At 37.6% G+C, this 26,389-nt stretch overlaps 1 protein-coding gene across 1 annotated transcript; it reads left to right on the top strand.

The window, feature by feature from the left end:
• On the top strand, positions 1-23,973 carry LOC126183682 (dual specificity tyrosine-phosphorylation-regulated kinase 2). The gene is made up of 2 exons (XM_049925858.1): positions 1-1,334; positions 20,893-23,973. Exons 1-2 carry the CDS (start codon positions 324-326, stop codon positions 21,628-21,630), a joined length of 1,749 nt encoding a protein of 582 aa, XP_049781815.1. The 5' UTR covers positions 1-323; the 3' UTR covers positions 21,631-23,973.
• The last annotated feature ends 2,416 nt before the right edge of the window (positions 23,974-26,389 follow it).

The raw sequence follows: 26,389 nt of genomic DNA, 5'->3' as shown, positions 1-26,389 counted from the left end.
TCGTCATAACACAGATGTTGTGTCCTGCTGACAGAATAGAATCTTTGGTAGCAACACAATCATTTGTACTGATTGCCTTATTGAAGTTGCGTTGTGGTTTCTCAGTGCAGTGTTGGTTTCGGAAGTTAATTATTTCTATTTTCTGAGTGAGATGTGTAATTGCGACATGTCCAGTTATCAAAGGATTTACTGCAGCATTTCTGAAGTACCACTTTATTTTTAAATGGCGGAGATGAACGTGTTTCACACGACGTTTTTGTTTGGAGAGTGCCGATTGTGATGGTTAAGTATTAAGAGCAAAAGTATTCATTATTAGATGGGGAATGTCTAGTATAGCGCTCGCTATTCAAACCTCAGCGTTCGTCATGCCTTTGTCGCGCACGAGGTCATTATTAGCTAATATAAATGGTGCCCCTTCTAGTACTCCCAACGAAACGCACATAACTCAGTTATCAGATAGTACTACTCAGCTACCACCTTTGAAAGCTAACCAATCCTACTTGGAAGATTCGATTTTAACGCCCATACCAACACCTCAGTCAGTTAATGGGCAAGCGACGCAGGTAAATGGCGGGGTCCAAACATTATCATCAGTATCAATTAATTCCCCATCAAACGACGCAACGTCAACAAGTGCAACTTCTACAGCAACAGCATCACAAAACAAAAATGGTTCTTGTAAACCTAAGAGTATGGTGGTTACGCCCGACCAAGTTATGGCCACATATATGAACAAACTGACCCCCTATGAACACATTGAAGTATTCAACTATCCACGTATTTATTTTATTGGTGCAAATGCCAAAAAAAGGCCAGGTATTATAGGCTCGCCAAATAACAATAGTTATGATAACGAACAAGGTTCATACATACATGTACCGCATGATCATGTAGCCTATCGTTATGAAGTGTTAAAAGTAATTGGAAAAGGAAGCTTTGGGCAAGTTGTGAAAGCATATGATCATAAAAATCACGAACATGTTGCACTGAAGATGGTTCGCAACGAAAAGAGGTTCTACAGACAAGCGCATGAAGAAATTCGTATTCTGCAACATTTGCGCAAACAGGACAAAGACAATACTATGAATATTATTCATATGTTTGACAGCTTTACATTCCGAAATCACATGTGCATAACATTTGAACTGCTTTCGATCAATCTTTATGAATTGATAAAGAAAAATAAATTTCAAGGATTTAGTTTACAGCTAGTGCGCAAGTTCTCACATTCACTGTTGCAGTGTTTAGATGCGTTGCATAAAAACAAAATTATTCATTGTGACATGAAGCCCGAGAACATCTTGCTGAAACAGCAGGGCAGGAGTGGAATAAAGGTAAGAGAAGTTCAAATGGTGTATTCAGTCTTTTGTGCTACTTTGTTTTCTTACATCCTGCAGAACTAGAAGTGTTCAATAATTAGTTCCCTTCCTGTTTTACTTCCACTGTTAAACAGTTCGTGTGTTTTCACCATTTTTATGTTATTATTAAATCATAGATCAATGAATTCTTTGTTCTGACAACAGTGGAAGGCATCCTGCATAAGTTTTTTAAATTTATTTTGCTTATGATCACTGTGTAATAGATTATCATTCCAGAGATGCAAAATATATTCTGTAGATATGTTTAATCTTGCATGTTTAGAGGTTATTATTGTTGTGTGGGGAAGTGCTAAACAACAAATCAGACCGTCTGAGATTTTATACATAGGCCCAGTCAGTATCAGGATTATTTGTTATTAATCACTTCATATCTTCTAGCAGTGATTTGTTAATGTAAAAAATGACAATATGCAATGTAGTTTGAAATTGATGATATACTGTTGGTTCCCCTACAACTTGCTGGAAAAGGCGGTGGAAACAAAGAGCACATCCCCCCCCCCTTCTCCAGTGGGATTATGCCTAATATGCACTGCAGTTTACTACTTAAGATTGTATGCAGCTTTACTCACAATGCCAGCTGCACTAACAGCCCAGTGTAACAGTTATAGAAGACATTATATTCAAAATATGGAAGGCTGTTGGTAAAATTGATATATGCAAGTGCCAATTTTTTTTTTTTTATTATTTTTTTTAGTCAGTTTTTGTATTCTATATAGCAGAAAAGTAATAATTATTTTTCAAAGCACAGTTCCCTGTAGGCAATGTTTTTGGGCTTGTATTTGTGAGGAGTTGAAATAGACTTCTGCCCTATTATTGATTACATGTGTCACACAACTAAATTAATTGTATCAACAGTGAGGTTCTTTCAATCAGAATACTGACAGGTTTGTTACTGATCCTCAAGTGTGATTGAGAAGTAGGAAATGTGTTCAAAAATTGCTTTGAGATATAAGATGCACCGGAATAATACTCGGAGAATTGTCAGTTATGTAATACAGCTTTTCTGACTTTATACTACAGCTATAGTTATTTACAGAGAAAAGTATGTTTAATACGGACATTGAGCTATGCTACAGATTGGACTCTTACCTCAGCTTTTATTTCTTATTTACTTTAGCTGGCTTTGCCAACTCTCAGTCCAATTACCACACATTGAAATATTAAACTTTTGTATACCACCAATCTACATTGACCCATAATGAAATTGGTATGATGGATATCAAAATCCAAAGTGCGTAAAATACATTTCATAAGAAAAACTATAATTATTCTCACACCCAAACTACCATCTTCCATCCTAACCTAGACCTTGGGTTACACTAAATAAAAATCTGAAATCACAACCTACATTCCAAAAAATAATATAGAAGCCCAATAAATATTGTCAGTGTTCTGTACCATCGTGTTTGTGCACGTATTAAATCACACCATATAACTTTGTTAGCTCACAATCAAAGCTGATGTCTAGTATCAGTTGATTCAACCAAATGCTACTAATTTGTTTGTCACCACAACTAAGATTTAGAGGTGAGGACACTATCCACATTAATCCTTTGGTGGGTTACTTTAGGTTGAGTGGTAACTAGAGACATTTGCATCAGAGATACTTTGGTGGAGCCTGTACGCACTCCACTATCATATAACTTGAATGATGGGAAGGTTTTTTCAAAATGTTCTTTTCTAATTCCTTTCATCATTCTTAAGGTGTATCAATAGCTGAGGACAATAATAAGGATGTATTGTGTGTTTATAACAAGTTACCACATGCATGTTAAGTAAGTATAACAACCACTAATGTATAGGGTATGCTTACAAAAATCTAATGCCCTTGTGAAGTAATTATAGCAATGTAATACATGACCCATTAGTTTGATTTGAGGAGGGTATTGCTTTCAGAATATCTGCTATAAAAAAAGTAATAAAACATGGTAGTTTCTGACTTGCCCTTTGCTGGTATCACTGTAGGTCTTATTATCTGAATGTATAGCGTGTTTGTAGAGCTTGGTTGTTACCATTTCCATTTTATTGTTTAGAAACATGGATGTTCTAGAAAGAATCTACTTTACATGTCTATTTCAAATGCCTCTGCACATCCAGAGAAAAGGAAGAAAGGTTTCTGTTGTCAATAAGGTACATTTGTCTATGAAATATTTTTCCACTTTTTAAGGTTAACATGAATGAAAGATAGTATGTAAATTTCTATAAATGACTGGATAAAGAAGAATGTCAATATTATAAAAAGGATAGTTGATACCCATAATAACCAAACTCTAACAATACACACCAAAGGTTATGTCACTGTATCCTTAACATTCATGGTTTAAATAATGAATAAGTACACCAGTTACGTATTTTTTCATGATTAGCACAATATGTTTTGAGAATGTATTCTTATTTTCAAATTCATCTGTTTGCAAATATATTTTTTATGGTGTCTTTATGTGTGGTTTATTGCCCCCTCTTGCACTGTTGTCATTTTGAAGTTATACTACAATCAGAAAATAAAAAAAAATGAATATCAGGATGTTTTCTAAACTCTAATGTTAGAGAGAAACAAGCAAAAAAGAGATTTTTGTGTCTTTTTCTCTACCTTTAGCATATAAAAACATTCCAAGATTCATTGTTTTGGTTTTCTGATTGTAATATAACTTCATAAAGGCAACAGAGTAAGAGGGGCAAAGAAATCACACATGCAGACATCACAAAAAATATATTTGTAATTGGTTAAACTTGAAAAATAAGAAACTGGTGTGATTTTTTGTTATTTAAATCATGAATGATACAGCTGCAGGATTTCCTAAAACATCATGGTGACCAAAACAAAGTCTTTAACATTAAATCACTGGTTAAAGCTGATTACAAAGTTTTGAATATTCCTCTTGATCCAAAAGACTTTATATGGTTTATCAGAGTGACTTTTGCAAGAGTATTACTGCATGTTCATTGCTCCCTGTACATACAACTTTGGTGGTACTCCACTCATACCTCATATTCTAACAGTACTCTTTCTCCTCCAAAAGTCTCCAGCCTGTTCACTGTGTTAAAAACTGAATCCATATGTCACTGTTAATTGGACAGAGATCTTGGACTTAAGACATGACTATTTCTGGGATGAATCTTTTTCTCTGCAATAATGTGCACACGGTTGTGAAATTCTGTTATGAAAAAGGCTGTGTATGTAAAGATAAGTGATCATTTTATATCACACGATTTGCTATCAAATGTACAGTTAGGCTTTAGAAGTCGTTTGACCACTAAAATGCTATATTCTCTTTTCTGTATGACATACTAAACAAAAGGTTTTGAATGCTAGGCATATTTCTTGATTTAACTAAGGCATGTTGATCACGAAATATTGCTCCAGAAGTTAGACCATTACAGAATACGGGGAGTAGCTCACAATTGGTTCACCTCTTACTTTAGCAACAGACAGCAAAAGGTCATTATTCACAGTGTTGAGACTGGCTGTGATGTGGGGTCTGAGTGGAGTACGGTCAAGTGGGGGGTGCCCCAGGGATCACTGTTGGGGGCACTTCTGTTCCTTGTTGATATAAATGATATGCCCTCTAGCATTGCTGGTAACTCTAAAATATTTCTGTTTGCTGATGACACTAACTTGGTAGTAAAGGATGTTGTGTGCAACATTGGTTCAGTTTCAAATAGTGCAGTTCATGACATAACTTCATGGCATGTAGAAAGTAAACTAAACACTGAATTACAGTAAGCCTCAGTTTTTACAGTTTCTAACACACAATTCAACAAAACCTGACATTTTCCTTTCACATGATTAGTGAAACTGAACAGTTCAAATTTCTAAGTGTTCAGATAGATAGCAAATTGCTGCGAAAAGCCCATGTTCAGAATCTTGTTCAAAGACTTAATGCTGCCATTTTTACTATTCGAACGATATCTGAAGCGAGTGATTGTTCGACACGAAAATTAGTCTATTTTCCTTATTTTCATTCACTTATGTCATATGGCATTAAATTTTGGGGTAACTCTATTCTGAAAGGATATTTTCGGCTCAGAAACAGGCCGTTCAGGCAATAAGTGTGTGTGTGTGTGTGTGTGTGTGTGTGTGTGTGTGTGTGTGTGTGTGTGTGTGTGTCAGTTAATACTCAGCAGAAATCAAACCTGCATTTGGATTGGACTTCCTTAACTCTTGTGCAGAAAGGTGTGCAGTATACTGCTGCCTCCATTTTCAATAAGCTACCTCTCAAATTAAAACGTCTTAGCAGTAATCCACGCACTTTCAAATTGAAACTGAAGTGTTTCCTCATGGCTCACTCCTTCTATTCTGTTGAGGTCCTTGAAAAATTAAGCTGTTTAATGGTTTATTGTTGATTGTGTTTACTCAAACTTATGGATAGACTTTTTTTGAATTCATAAACATTTTATTTTTATCTGTTATTACTTTTATGTTGTAATTTCATGTACTGGCACGTTCAATGGACCTTGGAGATTTGCTTCTCAATTTGGTCCTATGGAACTTGACATGTAAATAAAATAAAATAAAATAATACTGTGTGGGGTCCAAGACTCGAAGCCAGGCTAATTTCTGCAATAGTTAACGAATGATTCATGTTAAGCATGGTCTGGTATATAGTTATTCTGACAGGAAGTTACAGCAACATTTATCTACACTGTAGCAATAATTCCAGAGAAAATACTGTCTTATACACCAAAAATTGTTGTGTGATCGACGTTTCAGCGAGTTAAGTGGTGGGTGCCACTCACCATCCAATCGTATTTGTTACTCGAGTGTCACGTGTTCGCTGTGTTTACTGTTTTGTAGGTACGCACAGCACTTTGTGAAGCATGGCTGGCTTGCTGCATACTGGCAACACTGCCCAGTCACAAAGTAAACTTTAACTGAGTAGTCTAGCTCTAGACAAAGTTTAATTATTAATGTCTTACAACTAAGCGATGAAGGCTGGCAGTGCTTATGAAATGGTGGGGATCTCAAATCTTCATCCAACCGTCTAGATTTAGGTTTCTTTGAAAAGGATATTCTTAGTTTCCTTCTTCGTTGTCTTATCAGAACTTACCACCATTGAAGAAATTTTAAACCCAATCTTCCTTCCTTAAAATTATTATGTTGTGCTTTTATTAATTAAAGCCATTCTAAACAGTAATATGTTTAATTAGGCATATAAAAAGTTTCTTCTTAAATACTAACATAATCTGATTAAAATAACTTCCTAATTGACAATATGTGCCTTGGAACTTAGTTCCTACAGTCAGAGGTCTTGACATCACACGTTAAGAGTCAGCTATAGGCAGTGCATCACAACAAAGCATCAGTTCACTTGCAGTGTTTGAGTAGAGCAGTGTACACATGTAATCCTGTATTGAACACTGTCAACAGACTGTTTAACTGTCGCTTGTTACAGTGAGGTAAATCATGTTTCGGTCCTGTTGGGTGAGCCTTGACAGAGATTGACACTGGCTGTGGCAGCACTTAAGTGCCTCAAGACAAATGCCAAATAAGTCAGTTTTAATCGGAGCCTAATAGTAAGAAGTTAAATGTAAATTTCTCAAGAAGAAAGTAGAGATGATTGAGTCAACATAACTGCATGACATGCTCAAAAAATGAAGAAATAAAAATATAATAAATTCTTATCTGCCTCACAGTTGTATTGTACACAGTTTGAGTCTCATTAGATTGATATTTTTGTGCTCTACGTCACTTATCCGTGCAATTCAGTGTGTGTTCCTTTGTGCAGATCGGTGTCCGGATACAGTAGCACTTTACTCAGTTATTTTTCTTTATATCATTTTAATTAAAGTTGTATCATCAGCAATGAAAATGATGTCTACATTTCTGTTAATCACTAAAAGTTTAGTATGCAAGTATTAATTCTTTTTTACTTTTTTCCCTTCACTTCTTACAGAAGTCTGTCTGATTATAGTAGTTAACCCCTCCTTCCACCACCACCTGATGGTGGTTAACCAGTTTAATATAGGCAAATGTTTGAAGATACGTCAAAGACATTGGATATGTTTACACACACATGCAGTATATCCAGACTTAGATTGTGTTGGGCAAAGATGCGATAGGAACTTGACCATTGTCTTTTCAATGGAATCATCTCGTCAGACATGTTATAGCCACTGTGAGTTACCACAGAAACCAAGTTTGCATGACTGGATGGTGGTTTGAAACCCTGCTCCTTTATAACCACTTTGAATTACCACAAAAATCAATTTTGGATGACTGGGTGGTGGTTTGAAACTCTGCTCCTCCCAAGTGAAAGTTCTGGCCCACCTGAATTGGTATTCCCATTATAAAAGAAATAATCATGCCCCACATATCTAGAGACAACAAATACAAGTTATCATACTGCTACATGAGAAATTTATTCCCCTAACAGTTTCAAACATAAACACGCAAACTCCTGCTAGAACTGCCATACTTCATTCATAAATACTAGTTTATTTGCAACTGCACCTGCAACTGAGAAAACAGTAAACTGCAGACACTTGGTGTAAAGAAACACACAGTAAAAATAGTAGACCACTTTTCAGATTAAAAATATACTCAACAATTTTACGAACGGCTAATATTATTTTAAGTTAGGCCTAACTTATTCACTTAAACTGTAAGAATGCTTCTCAATTAGATTTTGTTGTATCCAAAGATATATTTCCTTCTACAACCCCTTGATGAATGTGGACAACCATTGTGGCTAACATGTTTTTGTGTATGAGTTGTTTTGCACACTTTACATTTAGAGACCCAAAGCTGTATGTATTGTAGCTATCATAGTCACTGTCAGTTAAACAGATGTCTGTGTTTAGATTTGGTTACCAAAAACAGTCCTACACCTGGCAATTTAAATAGGGATGTTTAAATAGTTAATTCACATTATCACTCCATAAGCTTGTTTTAGTCCAGGATGTTTCTTTGTTTTTTTACTCATGTTCAACTGTTGATTTAGTGGAAACGAGTTCCAAAATTTTCTTTGTGGGTTAGGAATCATATCTGAAGCATTTTTTTTCATATTTATGATATAGCTTTCCTGCACTTGCTCATTAGAGGTATTTCCTTCATAAATGCATTATTTGATTCATTGCTGATGTGTGAAACCAGTGGTACTAATTGATGACACCAGAACCAAACTATGTGCAAGAGATACATAGGAAAGAAGTTCATTATGAAAAAGATGAATAGTATTAAATTTACTTAATTTCTTAAGAGATTTTTCATTATTTCACAGTAAGTTTCTTCCACTTAGAAGCAGAATTAAAAAGTATCACTGTTTAGTGACTCCGTACAGGAATTGAGGTGTATTTTAAAAGGAAATATGACTTTATATAATAGTAAGAATAATTAATAATTCTTTCTGTTATTGTTGTTCATTGTAAAAAGAATTACTCCAAAATATCCAAAAATAGTAATAAAAGTGTGCAAAATTTAAATATCTAGTTGAAATAATAATACCAAATGCTTTGGAGTTAGCTTAGCAGAGGCAAGGAAAATGGGGGTGGCATTTCCACTAACAAAAGATCTGTGTGATCTGTTTGATAAATGCAAAACTCGTTACACTACAGCACTGTCATTAAACCAGAATGCCTTTTATTAAATACAACTAAGCAATTAGGTGAATGCAATAGAAGGAAAGAAAAATAATGAGGAAAATGTTGGGACCAAGACATGAGAATGAGAAATGGAAATTAAGAAGTAATAAATTTATGAAAACCAGAATCAGACAGAATGAGGAAGAGAAGAGTTGTATTCTGTGGGCACTTGGCACAACTAGATAAAGAGAGAGAACTTTTTTGAAAGAAGCTGAAAAACACCAATGATACATATCAAAGAATTTAAAGCAGACTTGGTAGAAATGGAAATAGTGGAGGAAGAAATAGAAGAAAGAGAAAAGTTCAAAGAAAAAATAAAATGTTTCTAGGGCTTCCAGGAGAAAACAAAGATAGACAGATGCAGTATGGACAGAAGAAAGAAGAGAAAAACTTGTGAGAAAATGAAAAACTATTGGAAAGAAAGAAAGAAGGTGTAAGTTATTTCATGTGGTCCTTAGTGGACCAAACCAATTTAAAAAGAAGAAGAAGAAGAGAAGAAGAAGAAGAAGAAGAAGAAGTCAACAGTCTCATAAAGACATTACTGTTAAGCTGATAGAGAGTGCAAGTAACAGATGCTCTTATTAATTAATTAATACCTTAAGTGCAGTAGAAAAGGTGCAGAGAAGATAAAAAAAAACAGTATGTTGCAAAAGTTTCAGAAAGATTAATGCAACTAGAAATCTTGCTCATTATTGTTACTGAAATTCAGTTTTAAAAGTTCTCTTAAAAACTGACTTTTGTATCCTTTTGATTGCACATACAATCTATATTTCTCAGTAGTAGTTCTCGTACAAGAAATGTGTCAAATGAAATGTGCATTACTGCATTAGTCCAGAGCACTTTTCAAGAGAAATTAAAGTATGCCTGTCTTGAATTCCTTTATGCTAAGTAGACTGCTGTTGATGTAGTAATGCATCAAATATTAAAAAGGATTAATTAAGACAGTGACACCTGGTATTTAATTTGAGGCATTTGGCCATGTAAATGACAACACACTTAAAAAGACTGAAGTTTTATTTAATTAATGATCTAAGAGAAAACTGGTTCAAATTGTGTCTGACAAAAAAATAACCCACTGATGTACTGAGTAGTTAAACTACTGAAGGGAGGGGGGTGAAGGGATAAATGTTCTGTCTGGGGAGACACTTATTGTTGAGTTTCTGGAAGGTTCAGTTTGAGGGTCCTTGCTGTAGTAAACATTTCACAACAGAGTAATTGGGAAATAATAATCTCAAAAATAAGTCATTACCACACCAATGTTAAATGGGACTTATCATTAAATCATATTTACTAATAATAGTCAGGGCCAGCTTATCTGTACCTCAAAAGGTTTTGATGTGCCAGTGTGTGCCATAGTATTAGTACACTGTTTTTATCCTTGGTCACTTTGAAGAAATATTTTTAAAGAATAAGACATTTTATTTAAGTTTAATAGTTACATTTTGTGTCAAACTTTTGTTATATACAACATGTTAATAAAACTGGCTATAAATAATCACTGCATTTCAGAAGCATTAATAATGTTATTAGTTAAAATGCTAGACACAGACTCTTTCCGTAATGTTTACTTTGGCTCGAAAAAAGGACTAGTATCATGGTGACAGATTTTTATTTACTTTCCCAATACTCTACAGATAACAATTTAAATTTCAAAAGCAAGCTGAATGTTTGACAGAATTTATTTAGAAGTGTAAGAGTCTTACATACCCCTTTTTAAGAAAAAGTGTTTTTCACAATTCTGCACATTCATATATAAATGGCTTGCTTCTATCTGAGCAGAAAAGAGAGTTTTGTTGATAGTCTTTAAAGTGATATGTTTCACTCCATTGTGATAGGTTGCAAATGATCAGTGGAGGATTTGTGAATTATAAGATAAAGGTACATTACAATATACTCATATCATTTTTCTCCTCCCTTTTTTTTTCTCGTGTTGCTTGTTCTCAGCAGTTTCTAAGTCTGCAACAGTACCACTTCCCAGTTGTTTAGATGTGTATTTCTGATATCGGCAGACTTTCAGTGTTAACAGTTTTGTTGAAAACATTGTCTGTACTCCAAATCATTTGATCCATACTAAAATTTCCCAATTATTCATTTAATAAACTATCCAGCAAATGTTATAACTTACTTGTGGAAGCTCCAATACAAGCATGTAGTAATAAGTGTTTCTGTTAAAGTCTGGCAGTCCTGCACGTAGTGAGTTTATACGTCTGGAAATCTGTCATTAATACATTTTGGGACTGATCTCTGTGTACTTGGAGAGAATGTGGGCTAAACTTATCACTGGTAGAAGCACCTGAGATCTTTCGGATTCATTTCCCATAATTCATTAAGAAAATGAAGAAGCTGCAATGTTTGACTGCCCTATTCTGTCAGTAAATGGTGGTAATAATTCCAAACGAGAGATTAGAGTGCTGATGGTCATTTTGCTTTACATTCACCTTTGTGATGCATCTTTACTTGACTAGAAGTTTCATTTGCATTAACAGCCTCAGTTAAGTGGTTGAAGCACTGACCTAGTGTTAAGGATTAATTTTTTCAAACCCCTTACTGACCACCTAGATTTCAGTTTTCTGTGATTGTCGTAAATAACTTTATGTGAAGGTGTTGACATTTTCTTCCCAAATCTGAGCTTGTGCTCAGTCTCAAATTACCTCACCTTTAATGAGATGTTACCATATTGTCTGTCTTTCTAAAGGGTGTGTCCTGCTTAATTCTTGCCATTTGATTTATAAACACACAGTGACACCATACCTTCACAAAGTATGAAGGAGTTTGTGTTTAAGGTTTAACTGTAATGTGTGTGTCTGTTGTGTGATATAGTATTCATGTTGTCAGTGAGAGAAGTAAGTATTTGCACTAAGCATCTTAAATAATATCAAGAGGCGAAACAGAGTTCTGAGGTCGATTACTGTTGACTATGTTAAAAATAACTGTCAAGACATTATAGTGTAACATAGGATATTGACACACAATGTAGAAAGTGAAGATTAAACAGGCACAGACAAAAAGGACAATTATTCAGTAATAGTATTTACACAGCAGCAAAAGGTGTTGCATGTATGAAGAAGGCAAAAGGAAAGAAAATCTTCCAACAGATTAAGGTAACTATTTGCGATGGTGAGAGTTTAAAGCAAGTGATGATAGTAACAAGGTACAATACACTGTATGAAATAGAAGTGGGGTGGAAGCACTAAGATAAAATGAAAACCAACAGTCATCCTTCCCGTGCACTGTTCACTAACAAAACAGGTAAAGGAGAGGAAAATGATAGTAGTAATAAAGGTACTCTCTGCCAAACACCATAAAGTGGCTTGTAGAGTGTAGATGCAAATTTACAAAATCTAAATAATGCAGATGTAATCAAAAGCAGCAATAGTATGAAGAAAACAAAAAAGCAACCTGTAATGTAGACAACCTTTTCCTAACAATAGTAGACAGCACAGTAACTAATGACAGAGTGAAAACTGGACAGAGGTAGTAATGAAAGTACACACATTCCGTGAATAATGCCAGATGAGATGTATAAAGCCATTCAGGATATGATGAAGGGAATTGCGCCTCGAGATGGAGTTCAGAAGACATTATTAAAGCTGGAGGGATTGTTACAGGAAGACTCCTTAATTCCCCCCCCCCCCCCCCCCTCCCTGAGAAAGATATTTCAGCTGGGAACAATGTTACAATTGTTGTACTTCACAACAGAGGATTAAAACAATACATAAGTACTACACAACTGTCGGCTTCCTCTTTGTAATGTACAAATAAAAATAAATAAATAAATAATCACCAACCACATAGAGAAATGATTCATTAATTTAAAGAGATACACTTCAGTAGTACTGATGATTTTTTTCTATACACAACCGTTTTTGGAATGTTAAACTCCCATCTTCAGATGTATAAAATTATTGTATTTGGTCACGCATAATGTGCAGTCTGGCCAGTCAGTGCAATGGTCCCAAATCACGTTAAGATTGGATTTCAACATCCTGAAAATAGTTGTGGATTGAATAAATCAGTACAACTGAAGTCAGTGTTTTTAAATTAATTAATCATGTCTCTCAGTTACGGGTGTCCTTTATACCAAATCTTTTGCCCAAAGAGAAAACTTGGATCTTAATCAGATAAAAAAAAAGAGACAGTTTTAGAACTGAATATAGCACAATGGACCGTCTGAAAGCCGTGAATAAATGTAAATGAAGAAAAATTGTAAATATTATATAAAACTTTCCAGATTTTCAGTAATTGCTATCCATGACTTCACAATGTGTGTTTACAGTTTAATATTTTCATTTTTTTCTGCAGCATTATTAGAACTGAAATTAAGAAATTGCTTAACACTAAAATAGTGGAAGGGGTCAATAGACACCTGGTCTAATTTTTTAAAAATCCTTTCACATTTTTTGGTATGTAAACACTATTGACAATGATAATGGACCCGTTTGCTTGGTTGCACCTTATATCCAGCACGGTAGCTGTCTGATCCTGCACCGTTAACTCCCCATGTATGCCAAGGAGTAGATGCCCATCACCCTGGGGCATTGGGACTCCTAGCAATGGCCATCCTGCCAGATGGCCTTTGCTGTGGCTGGGTGGCGCCCGTGGGGAGGGCCCCTGGTCGGACTGGGTGTCATCAGGGCAGATGACGCGTGATGAAGCATACCATGTTATCACTTGCTGGTGATCAAATGCTAGCAGTCTCTAAGCATTCCAAGTCTCAGTACAATGCAAGGAAGTATGATCCTAAATCATTCCCCTCCTTGGCCACCCCATGGGAGGAATGCCAGGCTAAGGATGGCAGCGAACTTTATTCGCCCTGGTACCTTGTATGTAAGGGAGCTGATGGGGACTCCTTTGTCTCAAAGCCTCAGTTTTTTGTAGAGCATTTAGAGGACGAGTTTGGTGAGATGGAGTGCTTGTCCAAAATGCAGTCAAGGTCAGTCTTGATAAAAACAGCATCCTCTGCTCAGTTGCAGGCATTATTCACTTGTGACAAGCTAGAGGATGTTTCCATTACCATAATACTTCACAAGAGCTTAAATATGGTCCAGGGTATTATATTCTACAGGGACCTTCTTTTGCAGTCCAACGATGAGCTGCATGTCAACTTAGAGCGACAAGGAGTTCATTTCATCCTGCGTGTCCATAGGAGTTCTAGGGATAATCAGGTTGCCACCGGTGCCTTCATCTTGGCCTTTGAGGGGACACATTACCCAAGAAGGTCAAGGTGACCGTCTACCTCTGTGATTTCAAGTTATATATATCTCTCCCAATGCGGTGCTTTAAGTGCTGGAAGTCCGGCCATATGTCTTCCCACTGTACTTCCAGCATCACATATCGAGATTGTGAACGTCCATCCCGTCCCAACGCTCCGCGTGCCCCACCTCCCATCATTCCCCTTGCTCACCAGACTGCAGGATTTTATAGTGAGAAAGGAAAATCATGGAATAAAAGAACCTGGACCAACTGACTTACACTGAGGCTAAAAGGAAATTTGAGTGCCTACGTCCTGTGGCTGTGACCTCCTCTTATGCCGCCGCTACCAGAACTGTTGTAGCCCCATCAGCTTCTCGAGTTCCAGTCGGCTCTCAGAGCCGGAAGATTACACTACACCTGACCGCTTGATGGTGGGGGGAACTTCCCTCCCTGTTGCTCCCTACCTCGGGAGCACTGTCCCCCCAACCATCAGGGACACCAGTCCCCACTTCTCAGCCGAAGAAGTGTAAGTCTTCTTCGGCTCCTCTTGCTAGGAAGGGGTCCTTTAGGTCACTCCCTTCCCAGGTTTCTACTAGTGGGAAAGATGACACCCACCAGTTGCTGAAGTGCCCAAAAGCAGCTGGTCATAGGGCTTCACGATCATCCTCCATCCCGGAGGTAGAATCAGTGATGCCCTCTTAGCCAGAGAAACCCAAGGATCAGCGAGAGAAATCCAGAAAGAAGACCCCCAAAACCAAGGGAATTGCGGTGGCAGCCACACCACCACTGCCTACAAGCTCTGCGTCTGAGGATAAGGTGAAGATTTTGGCATCTGCTGAGGACCTTGGTCTCGCCAGACCCTCAGACACAATGGATACAGCCTGTTCACGGAATAAGTAGGTGGCAGCGGGTGACCCTGAGGCGTAAATTGCCTCAGTCTCACGATCACATCATCCTCCAGTGGAATTGCGGCGGTTATTTCGACCACCTGGCTGAGCCATGGCAACTGTTAAGCTTTACTCCTGCTTTCTGCATTGCCCTCCAGGAAACTTGGTTCCCGGCAATTTGGACCCCTGCCCTTTGCGGCTACAGGGGATATTACAAGAACTGTAGCGAATATAATAGTGTGTCAGGTGGAGTTTGCGTTTATCCTGAACTCTGTATGTAGTGATCCTGTTCCTCTTCAAACCCCTCTTGAAGCTGTGGTTGTCGGGATACAGATGATGCAGGAAATAATTGTCTGCAACGTATATCTCCCTCCAGATGGTGGGGTACCCCTGAATGTATTGGCTGCACTGATAGATCAACTCCCTAAACCTTTCCTACTTTTCGGAGATTTTAACATCCATAACCCCTTGTGGGGTAGCACCATGCTTACTGGCCGTGGCAGAGATGTCGAAAATTTACTGTCCAAACTTGACCTCTGCCAATTAAATTCTGGGGCTGCCACAAATTTCAGTGTGGCTCATGGTAATTACTCGGCAATTGATTTATCAATTTGAAGCCCAGGACTTCTCCCATCTATACACTGGGAAGCACATGACGACCTGTGTGGTAGTGACCACTTCCCCATCTTCCTGTCACTCCCCCCGGCATTATGCTCACGGACGCCTACCCAGATGGGCTTTAAACAACGCAGACTGGGTAGCCTTCACCTCTGCTGTCACCGTTGAATCTCCCCCCACATGGGTTCACCTGCTTATAAAACAACGGAAACCGTATGTTGGGAGATATACGTGTCGACCATTGCGTGCCATACGTCACCTTCCCAAGTCTGGACAAAGATCAGGCATCTTTCTGGGTACCAGAACCCAACAGGTGTCCCTGGCATTAACATCAATGGCGTGCTCTCTACCGACACAGATGCGATTCAAACAACGGATGGAAAGGAAAGTCCTCTTATTCACTACGCACCATAGTGAACCCTGTAACGCCCCCTTTACAGAGTGGGTGCTCGTCAGCATGCTTGCACATTGCCTGACAGCTCCTGGGCCAGATTGGATCCACAGTTAGATGATTAAACATCTCTCACCTGAGTACAAGCGATACCACCTCATCATCTTCTACTGGATCTGGTGCAATGACGTCTTTGCATGGCAGTGGCGTGAGAGTACAATCATTCCATTGCTAAAACCTGCTAAAAATATGCTTGATGTGAATAGCCATTGGCCCATCAGCCTCACCAACGTTCTAAGCTGCTAGAACGTATGGTGTGTCGGCAGTTGGGTTGGGTCCTGGAGTCATGTGGCCTACTGGCTCCATGCCAGTGCAGTTCCCGCCAGGGTCGCTCTACCACTGATGATCTGGTTTCCCTCGAGTCTGCCATCCCAACAACCTTTTCCAGATGCCAACACCTGGTTGCCATCTTTTTTGATCTATGAAAAGTTTGACACGAGCTTTCGACATCATATTCTTGCCACATTATATGAGTGGGGTCTCCGTGGCCCGCTCCCAATTTTTATCCAAAATTTCCTATCACTCTGTACTTTCCGTGTGCAAGGTGGTGCCTTCCATACTTCCCCCGTATTCAGGAGAATGGCATTCCGCAGGGCTCCATATTAAGTGTATCTCTATTTTTAGTGACCATTAATGGCCTAGCAGCAGCTGTAGGGCCATCGGTCTCCCCTTCTCTGTATGCGGATAACTTCTGCATTTCGTATTGTTCCACCAGTACTGGTGTTGCTGAGTGGCACATATAGGGAGCCATTCACAAGGCGCAGTCATGGTCTCTAGCCCACAGCTTCCAGTTTTCAGCCATAAAGTCTTGTGTCATGCTCTTCTGTCAGCATCATACCGTTCATCTGGAACCTGAACTTTATCTTAATATCAATCCAATCACTGTAGTGGAGACGTGTCAGTTCTTAGGACTGGTTTTCGATGCCCGATTGACTTGGCTACCTCACCTTCATCAGCTTAAGTGGAATTGCTGGCAGCACCTCAATGCCCTCCGCTGCCTGAGCAACACCAACTTGTGTGCAGATCGCTGTACGCTGCTGCAGATCTACAGAGCTCTTGTTCAATCCCGCTTTGACTATGAGAGTCTGGTTTATGGTTTGGCGGCCCCCTCAGCATTGCATTTACTTGACACAGTGCACCACTGTGGCATTCACCTAGCTATGGGAGCTTTTAGGACGAGTCCGGTGACCAGTGTCCTGGTGGAGGCTGGGGCCCCTCCATTGAAGGTTAGGCATGCACAACTGCTAGCTAGCTACATTGCACACATTTGTAGTTCTACTGAGCATCCGAATTACCATCTCCTTTTCCCACCCGCGGCAGTTCATCTACCGCATCAGCAGCCAAGGTCTGGGCTCACAATTGCGGTTCGTGTCGCATTGGCTCCCAAATGACTGTCATCCACCTATTGCTGGACTGCCCACTTTTAGCTGCTTTGCAGTAGACTGTTAATTTTCCCAGCACCCTACCTTCAGTGTTGGGCGACAGTGCCTCAACAGCAGCTTTAGTTTTACATTTTACTTGTGAGGGTGGCTTTTATATTTGATCGGAGTTTTAGCACATGTCCTTTGTCCTTCTGTGTCCTCCACCATAGGACTTTTAGGGTGGAGGTTTTAATGTGTTGCAGAGTGGCTGGCATCTCCTTTTTTATTCTCGTGGTCAGTCAGCCATGGTAGTCTGCTTTCTTGTTTTTAATCTCTTCTCCCTGTTTCTTGCGTCACTGTGTGGTTTTCTTGTCCTGTTTTGTACATTGTAGTGTTTGTTGTCCTTCTGTCATTCTTCTGGTTCTTCCGTTCTCCTTTTATTGTGCTGTATGCCGTCTTTGTTTTTCTTCTTTGTTTTCTTATTTTGCTTGGGTAATTATTCTACTGGGAACAAGAGGCCAATGACCTCACAGTTTTGTCCCCCCCTCCCCCCCTGCCCTTTTAAACTAACCTGACAGTGAGGTTGCAGTGATACGCTTACCCAGTGTCGGAAAATGTGCGCTGTAGTGTAGCTACCTGAGATGCACACATTTTAGGCCCCAACTCAGTGTTCTGTGTGTTGCCCAAAATAAACTTGGAGACATGTGTGTTACTTGTTTCACAGCATCAAATGCTGAAAAATACATAAAGAAAAAAATAATGGACTGTGTTGCTTTAAGAGCTGGCAAACAAATTATTGTTATTATGTATGTTCATAGCATCATTAGTAGGAAAGGTACTTCTGTGTGTGATCTTTTATTGTGCCCTTTTTGGGCCTACATTGATGAATCACACTGTCGTGATAGTTCTCAAGAACTCCTCATGTTCTGTTTTGATGAAAAATCAGCCTGCCTGCAATATTTGAGGAACTTCTCACATTCCATTTTAATGAATAATAAGCCTGTATGCTGATTAAGTTCATTCACCTGTTCAAAAGCGAAGAGGTAGGGGAGTGGATGACATGTTTTCATTGAAAACTGCCTTTGTTGTTATTGTCTTGGAGAAAATATAACCATTAATGAGCAGTAACTCCCTAGCACAACTAGCTGTGTGTTGGTCTAATACATATCCTACAAGTCAGACAAATATGTCTTCAATTTTTTGTATTGTAGAAATAAAGTGGTTTCTGCAATACATTTTTGTACATTGTTGATAATGTATAGCCTGTAAACCAGTCATTAGGAGAATACATTGTACTGCACCTCATTGAACCATTTCTGTGTTAAGAAAGAAATTTTATGTCAAACGATATGTTTACTTCTCTCGTCTATCTGTGAAGCTGCAGGAGTAGAAAACTTCAGTTGCGTGAACAATAACAAAGTTTGTCAACACCCCTGTTTTGTACATTGTAGTGTTTGTTGTCCTTCTGTTGTCCTTCTGTAAGAAGCAGAATGCTGAAAGATAATCCTTCCATCACCATCATTTTGTGGCTGACTAGCGATAGGGATTGTATTACAACTGGATATCAAAAAAAGAAAAACATCATTCTTCCATTACTTTTTATGCTGAAGTGGAAGAATACAAAGAAGGGAACATAAAACTGGAAGATATAACTGTATATGGCAGCACAAAGTTCAGTGACTTACTGAATAATGATATTAAACAAAATGCTACTGTATTATTTTTTAAACTTAAGTTCTTCTGACAATGACATTATATTAATGAACTGCAATTTATAATTACTTCAATGAATAAAAGTACTGTGTAATATCGCCACATATTTTCCTTTCTCGCCATTCTAGCGTAAATAGAAAAAAGTTTCATAGTGGACTTACAGATGTTATGCAATTAGAATTGTGGATGCCAAATTAACAGTATGAATGGTAGATGACTCTACCAGAGAAAAATGAAATAAACTTTTTTGTAAGAGTTCAGTTTCCTAAGAATACCTTCAAGTGAATGTTCTTAATTAAATATTTTTCTGAATATTAAAGAGTTAATGCTATAGCTTGACACTTCTCTTAGATGTGAAGGCAATGCAAATATCTGCACTGACTTGCTTAATTTATGATCTTTCACAATCATTTCTTCTTTCATATGTTATTTATCACAGCTATTTTTCTTCTGCCCTTTGTCTCACATGCTTTCTTTGCATGCTATTATCATTGCCCAGGCTCATTAGGTTTGGTTGGTGCTACTGCATGTTCAATTATGGTAGCATCAGTGCAACCCCTGCCTCTGACTGCCAGACTGAAAGTTCTTCCTACTACTGACTTCAGGTCTCTAGCATTTGTAAAGGGTTTGTCTTAAAATTTGCAGAGTCATTGCGTCATTTAATGTAAACTAACTAGTTGGGAACAGACAGTGTGGCTGTTTACTGATCTTCAGCTTTTCAGGTGCTGTATTTTGCAACAAGCAAGAGTTGATGTAGGAACATTTTTTTTATCTTTGGGGGGGGGGGGGATGTCAGGTGAAGGCTTTACTGCTTTTCTGGGACCAATGCTAATAAGTTGCTGTTTGTTTTTCTGATTGTCATCGTCACTACTTTTTTAAGTTAATTGTTTTTCTGGCTGTGGAAAGGAGGATAAAATTCCGTTCCTCTTCTCTCTCCCTCTCCACTCCCCTCCCTCCCTCCCTCCCCTGTCGTGTGTGTGTGTGTGTGTGTGTGTGTGTGTGTGTGTGTGTGTGTGTGTGTGTGTGTGAGAGAGAGAGAGAGAGAGAGAGAGAGAGAGAGAGAGAGAGAGAGAGAGAGAGAGACTCCATAAAATAAATATGGCATTAAAGCCCCTAAAAGCAAAAAAATTCAAACTTATGACATGCTAAACAAAATGTAACAAATCTGTTCTCCTCATTTAGTTCCCTCCCAAGTCTGATTGGTGTCACTTTCCAGAGGTATTTTCTCCAGGCAAACTGAAACATACTGTTGTTAAATTCACAGGTTTTGGGAATTAATAATTATCAACCTGTTTCACTTGCAAAAACTTTTTCTGATCTTTCTGAAAAGATCAGGTAGGTACTCAAATTGCTGAGTAGCTTGGAAATATAAACTTGAGTAAGCCAAACCTTAGATTTTAAAAGATTTTTTTAATTGAATGTCATTTATTACTCTTTCCTACAGTTCTGTACATGGAAGAGTGCTTTAAAATAATAATGGTAATAATAATAAAGTGTAGCAATATGTAGAATGAGAAGTTCAAATTGTCTGAGTCTGTTTCTTGATAAAAGCTTGAATTGAAAATCACATGCGATAGATTTGTGCACTGCTAAAGTTCAGTAAGTTTTGCTTTACCTGTGATTGCTGATTCAGAAAGTGAAAGTGTCAAAATCAGTTTTGTACATTTCCATCTTGTAGTATAACACAGGATGTGTATTTTATGTTCCAGGTTATTGATTTTGGATCAAGCTGTTATGAAAACCAAAGGGTGTACACATACATCCAGTCAAGATTCTATCGTGCCCCAGAGGTCATACTGGGTGCCCGATATGGAATGCCTATCGACATGTGGAGTTTGGGCTGCATTTTAGCAGAACTTTTAACCGGGTATCCATTGCTCCCAGGTGAAGATGAAGGAGACCAACTAGCTTGCATTATAGAACTCCTTGACATGCCACCACAAAAATTACTTGATGCCTCGAAACGTGCTAAGAACTTTATTACATCTAAAGGTTATCCACGGTATTGTAATGCCACAACCTTAGTCGATGGGTCAATACTCTTAAGCCCAGGGGTATCACGAAGGGGAAAACAGAGGGGCCCTCCGGGGTCTAAAGAACTTCATAGGGCTCTAAGGGGCTGTGACGATCCATTGTTTCTGGACTTTATTCGCCGTTGTTTGGAGTGGGATCCTGATGCACGAATGACACCTTCTGCAGCATTACGTCATGCTTGGTTGAGGCGAAAATTACCGAAACCACCAGCTGACAAGACAAATTTGCAGACCACCAGTGTAAGGACAGCTCCTTCTTCATCAAGGAATTCTTCAAAAGCTAATCCTTCTGCAAATGGTGGATTGAGTAGCAACAAACTCAGGGTTCAGATGTCTGATGAAAGAGCTAGTACAGTGCACTCAAGACATTCTCTGCATCCAACAAAATTACCTCAGATTCCAACGAATACGTAACAGCATTTGACTTATTTTCCACTCTTAATTTTGTGCATTGTTTTCTAATTAATTTATTTCAACAGAGGACTGTGAATAAAATATTGATCTCTTTCTTAAATTGTACACATTTGCAGTGTTGTTTTCATGCTAAAACAGTATTGCAAATTATACTGAATTGCATATAACAGACTTACTATGTGCAGTCTGTTAAATGTTAATGTGTTGTTCCTGTTTCATATGTATTGTTTGATATTTGTAATGAAACCTTGGTTTCGTGACTTATTTTACACATTTTTAATGAGTGTGAAGTATTCTACATTAGGATGCTATACATTTTCTATGTGTTTTACTTTTTACAATCATTGTACATACCGTTTTTAAAGGCCATGAACTTGTGAGAGATCTGAGTGATATAGTTGATAACCTAGGGAAAAGAACTGCACTATCATTGTACCAAAAGATAGATTCATTTTGTAATTTTATATTGAATGTGAGAAGATATTAACAGTTTTAATTTTTAAGGCCATTTACACCTTACTGCAGTGTTCTCTGTTTCAGTATCATGCTGCAATGTATTAATTTGCTAATGTTAGTGAATAGATTAAGTGGCACGCAGTATGCCAGTGTGGTCATTAGCAAATAAGAATCTTTACAGAAATGCATGTCAGTGTGGTATTAAGTTTATGCATTGACTGAGTCATTATTTTAAATGATGATTACACGATGGTAATGTTTTGTTATTTTTGTTGTTTATTTATTTTAACTAACTCACTGCATTTTAGTATTACACTCCCATGCTTACCAGTGTGGCTGTGTGCCCTGTAGATTGCAGTTGTAAATGATGAATGTAAGATACCATTCATATTATTTTTGTTGCTACAACAACGTGGTGAGCACTTTTTGATTTTTAAAATGGTGTGTCACTTGTAATGTATAAAATACTCAAATGTTTCATTCCATGGGCTCATATAACATTAGACAATTAATTATCATTTGATGAAGCTAAATTATTGTCACCATTGATCTTCAGAAAGTACTTTACTAGTTGGCTTGAATCCTCATTTAGTAACTTATGGTTGTGCAATGTATTGTGCTTTCAGGCTTTAATGTTTTTAATTGTTTAACTGGATTATCTTTACATGCATCAATACCACATATTTTAAAGCTTGCCATATACAAACATATGTTTTGAATTCTAAGACAAACACATCATATGCCGTATAAGAATATTTCTGACAGTGCTGTGCCCATTTAGTTGTGACATACAGCTGTGAGGATTGTTATCCATGAGAAGATTCTGATGTTAGTTTGTCATACACTGATCATGCGCATTTTGATGGCTGAATATTATGTAAGCTGTGTGCACGAAAGCAGTATGTATTAAATTCTGTAGAAGCGGGTTTCCTTAAACTTGGTTCTAAAGTATGTTTGCTTTATGTGCAGATAACACGAAGTTTATGAAAGTTAATGACATCAGAAATTAAAGTAGAGTTCTTTATGTAAAAAATTCTTGGTTCTTTCACATTATTGAATCCACTACCTCATCTAGTCCAGACCTAAAAAGCTCTGTCTGCAAAAAATGAACAAGTTTCTGAACATTGCTGGGAATGTGGAAACCCTGAAAACTTCCACTCCAGTTGTTATTTAGCCAGAAATAGAACAACTTAACATGCTTTTGTTATACATAGGTGTTGAACTTTGTTTTAATAATAAATTAAAAGCAATACATATACCATAAGGAAAGTTCTGGCTGAATGATTTGAAATTATGTAAAGTATTGAACTATTACTTTGTCATCTTTCATTGTGAATACGTAACATAATTCAGTTTCAAGAAGCTTTTGGTCTCTGGTGTTAAGTTATGGGCCATGGTATCTCAAGAACAATTTAGCAGTGAAGCCTGTGAAATGTGGTGCCCAATAAGAAACTTAAAAAATACACGTTCATTGAAATGGTACAGTGTCATTTAGAGTAAACCTGTACAGTTGTAAGTTAGTTTTTGTTTTGGTTTGCCCCAACAAGTTCCATAATACCTTGAAATGTTATCCATCTGAAAAGTGCAAAGTTGCACTGTGGTTCGGAGTCCACGTTAAACTGTAGGTCCAACTATAACTAGCTGGGTAAGTTGGATCAAAAGCAAGGGCATGGTGCCCCCAATAGGACTATACCTAATTAATCAGTATGGTGTACAAAGCAAATTTGAATTGAGGACAGTTTTACTGTAAATATTGGATTCACAGTGTGCATTTCTTGTAACTTACATAAGACTATACTGTTCGTTAGGACATCTGTGTACACTGATTTACTCTGAACCATTTCAAACAGTTTTGAAAGGAGATAATAAATAATTTTCAGCATTTTATGTAATGTTTGATAAGTATCCATAAGTATAAGAATTAAACACTGTCACCATCTTTTACAATTTCCAGCCACTAGCCATGTCTGTTTGGAACATAGGCGTTTCCACCGTCTTTTGTCTTCCCACCATCTCTCCATCTCCAACTTGACCAGTCTTCTCCTCTCTTTCGCTCACATTCCTTCACTCCTACCAGCCACCTGTCTCTTGGTCATTTTATCTTCCATTTCTTCTCATGTAACTTTGTGGGTGCGCTCTTCTCCCCCATTTGCTTAACATGTCCATACCATGCAAGTCTTCATCTATCCATCTTATCCCGTAATAGTTGCTCCTTCTCTTATTCCCTGATCCTCTGATTCCTTAACCTGCCCCTCTTTGTCACTCCAATACTTACTTTTTCAAAAATTTCATCTCACTATCTTGTATTTTGCTTTTCTCTTTTTCTTTCATTGTCCAGGTCTCGGAGGCATATGTCAGGTTGGGAAGTAGTACAGTTTTGGGAGATGTTCTTGCTCCATATCAGGCTTTTAAAACTCTTCCAGAATGCTTCTGCTTGCCTCCCCCACTCATTTCTTTCTCTGGTGTTTCTTCTGTTCTCCTCTATTACACTTCCCAGATACATTGTAACTCTTTCTTGCTAGTTGTGATAATTATTTCACATTTATGCTAAACTTCATTCTGTATCCTTGTACTATTTGTTGCCCTACAGTAAAGTTTTTTGCATTTCATTTTCCTTATTTACGTGGAATTCAAATAGTCTGTAAAACACTATTGCTTTCATCTTTCCTTCCCCTGTTACTTGTACAATTTCGTTCATTATCTCACCCACCACCACAGTGGCGAGAAGTGGTGAGAGTGCACTTTCCTGCCTCAGGCCATTCCTCTGTTAGTCAGTGAGTCTGATATCTTTCCTCACATTTTCACACACTTCACACTCCCATCGTACATTTCTGTAGAAGGAAGCATTGTTTGAATAAGTGAACCACAAGTCTCATTTAGATGATGAATTTGTACATAGCCAATTTATTCTACTCTAAAATCTCGAATATCATCATCAGTACAAAGTCTTTTTGAGTTATGACTGAGATCTTGCATTTACAAGAAAGATTTGTGAATGAAATATATGAAATGCAGCTAATTTATAATTTTTAAAAGCAGTGTAGAATGAAAGTTAGTATTCCAGGATGACAGTGTTAGTGTTTTTGATGGTTTGTATCAAATTAGGCTGTGTCCTTCCTGACGTAGGCTGTGATGGATTCTAATTTAGGAGAAACACACAGTACTCTGAGCTTAAAATTACTGTCGTCTTATTAAATGAGTACAAATTTTCAGTACACCTCATCCACATATTGTAATTGTTCAGTGTGTTTATTTTGAAGTAATTTACTGAACTGTTATCACTTAACAGTATTCAGTGGTAACATATAATTGATACAAAGATATTTCTAATACAGATTCCTTTCTGTCTGTGACTGTTGGTTTCAGAGAGAGATTTATTTTGTTAGTGCCAGTGTTAAATTTTATTTATCTAAGACAAACTGACGCAAAAGGAATTGTTGCGTAAAGAAATTCTAAAATATCTGTGGTCTAGTGCCTGAAATTATAACTATGAACTGATATGTTACCACTGTAACATACATGACTTCTCATATGACTTATGCTTGTAAATGATATTGTCAGACATTATTTTTGAAGTGTCATTCTAGAATAATCGCAACTGAAATAATTTAATATAGCTATGGTGCTTACTGTAACAATGTTTTCATTAATAACCCCTTTCATTGTTGTAACATATCAGAATTGTTTGGTAAGCAAGTTTTCCAAGGATAAAGGTTTGATTAAAACCTGAAATCTAGACTGTCTTTAGTTACTGTGAATCAGTACTTTATGGTTATTTGAGGTTTTTGAAATGAAGTAACTGTTACTGCAAATAACCTCAAATTCGAAAGGAGAAAAAGCTACCTGTACACTACAGTTGAACATGTTGTCACATTTGATACCTTTTGTAAAAAGCTGCATCCAGTCATCCATTACTATCGGAGTTAAATAGAAATCTGTTATAAAAAGTAAGTGTGTGTGTGTGTGTGAGTGTGAGTGTGAGTGTGAGTGTGAGAGAGAGAGAGAGAGAGAGAGAGAGAGAGAGAGAGAGAGAGAGAGAGAGAGAGAGAGAGAGAGAGAGAGAGAGAGAGACTAACTTCAGAATATGAGTTTGAAATAAGTATTATAGCTGTCGGAAACAATTCAATGTGTGATGGTCTCTGTTATCTTTTCTCTTCTGTCAGGAGACAGACATTGGGTTGATGGAAAGTGAGCAGGGAGAAGAGGGGGATTATCGAGTTCATTTATGAGGTATCTTGAGTTGCTCAGTTATGTGCTGGCATTATTTGTGGGAGGGGGGAATCTTTGCCATTTTAAAGTGAAG

Source organism: Schistocerca cancellata, chromosome 4, assembly GCF_023864275.1.
Source record: "Schistocerca cancellata isolate TAMUIC-IGC-003103 chromosome 4, iqSchCanc2.1, whole genome shotgun sequence".
NCBI classification, from domain to species: Eukaryota; Metazoa; Arthropoda; class Insecta; order Orthoptera; family Acrididae; genus Schistocerca; species Schistocerca cancellata.
Note: the sequence above shows the minus strand (reverse complement) of the source record. Positions and strands in the feature narration are given on the sequence as shown.

What these genes read in the sequence shown, in the direction of transcription:
- LOC126183682 (XM_049925858.1), top strand. Translation starts at nt 324, where the DNA reads ATGTCTAGTATAGCGCTCGCTATTCAAACCTCAGCGTTCGTCATGCCT. An exon ending in AGGGCAGGAGTGGAATAAAG is followed by an intron (nt 1,335 to 20,892) that starts GTAAGAGAAGTT and finishes TTTATGTTCCAG; the next exon opens with GTTATTGATTTTGGATCAAG.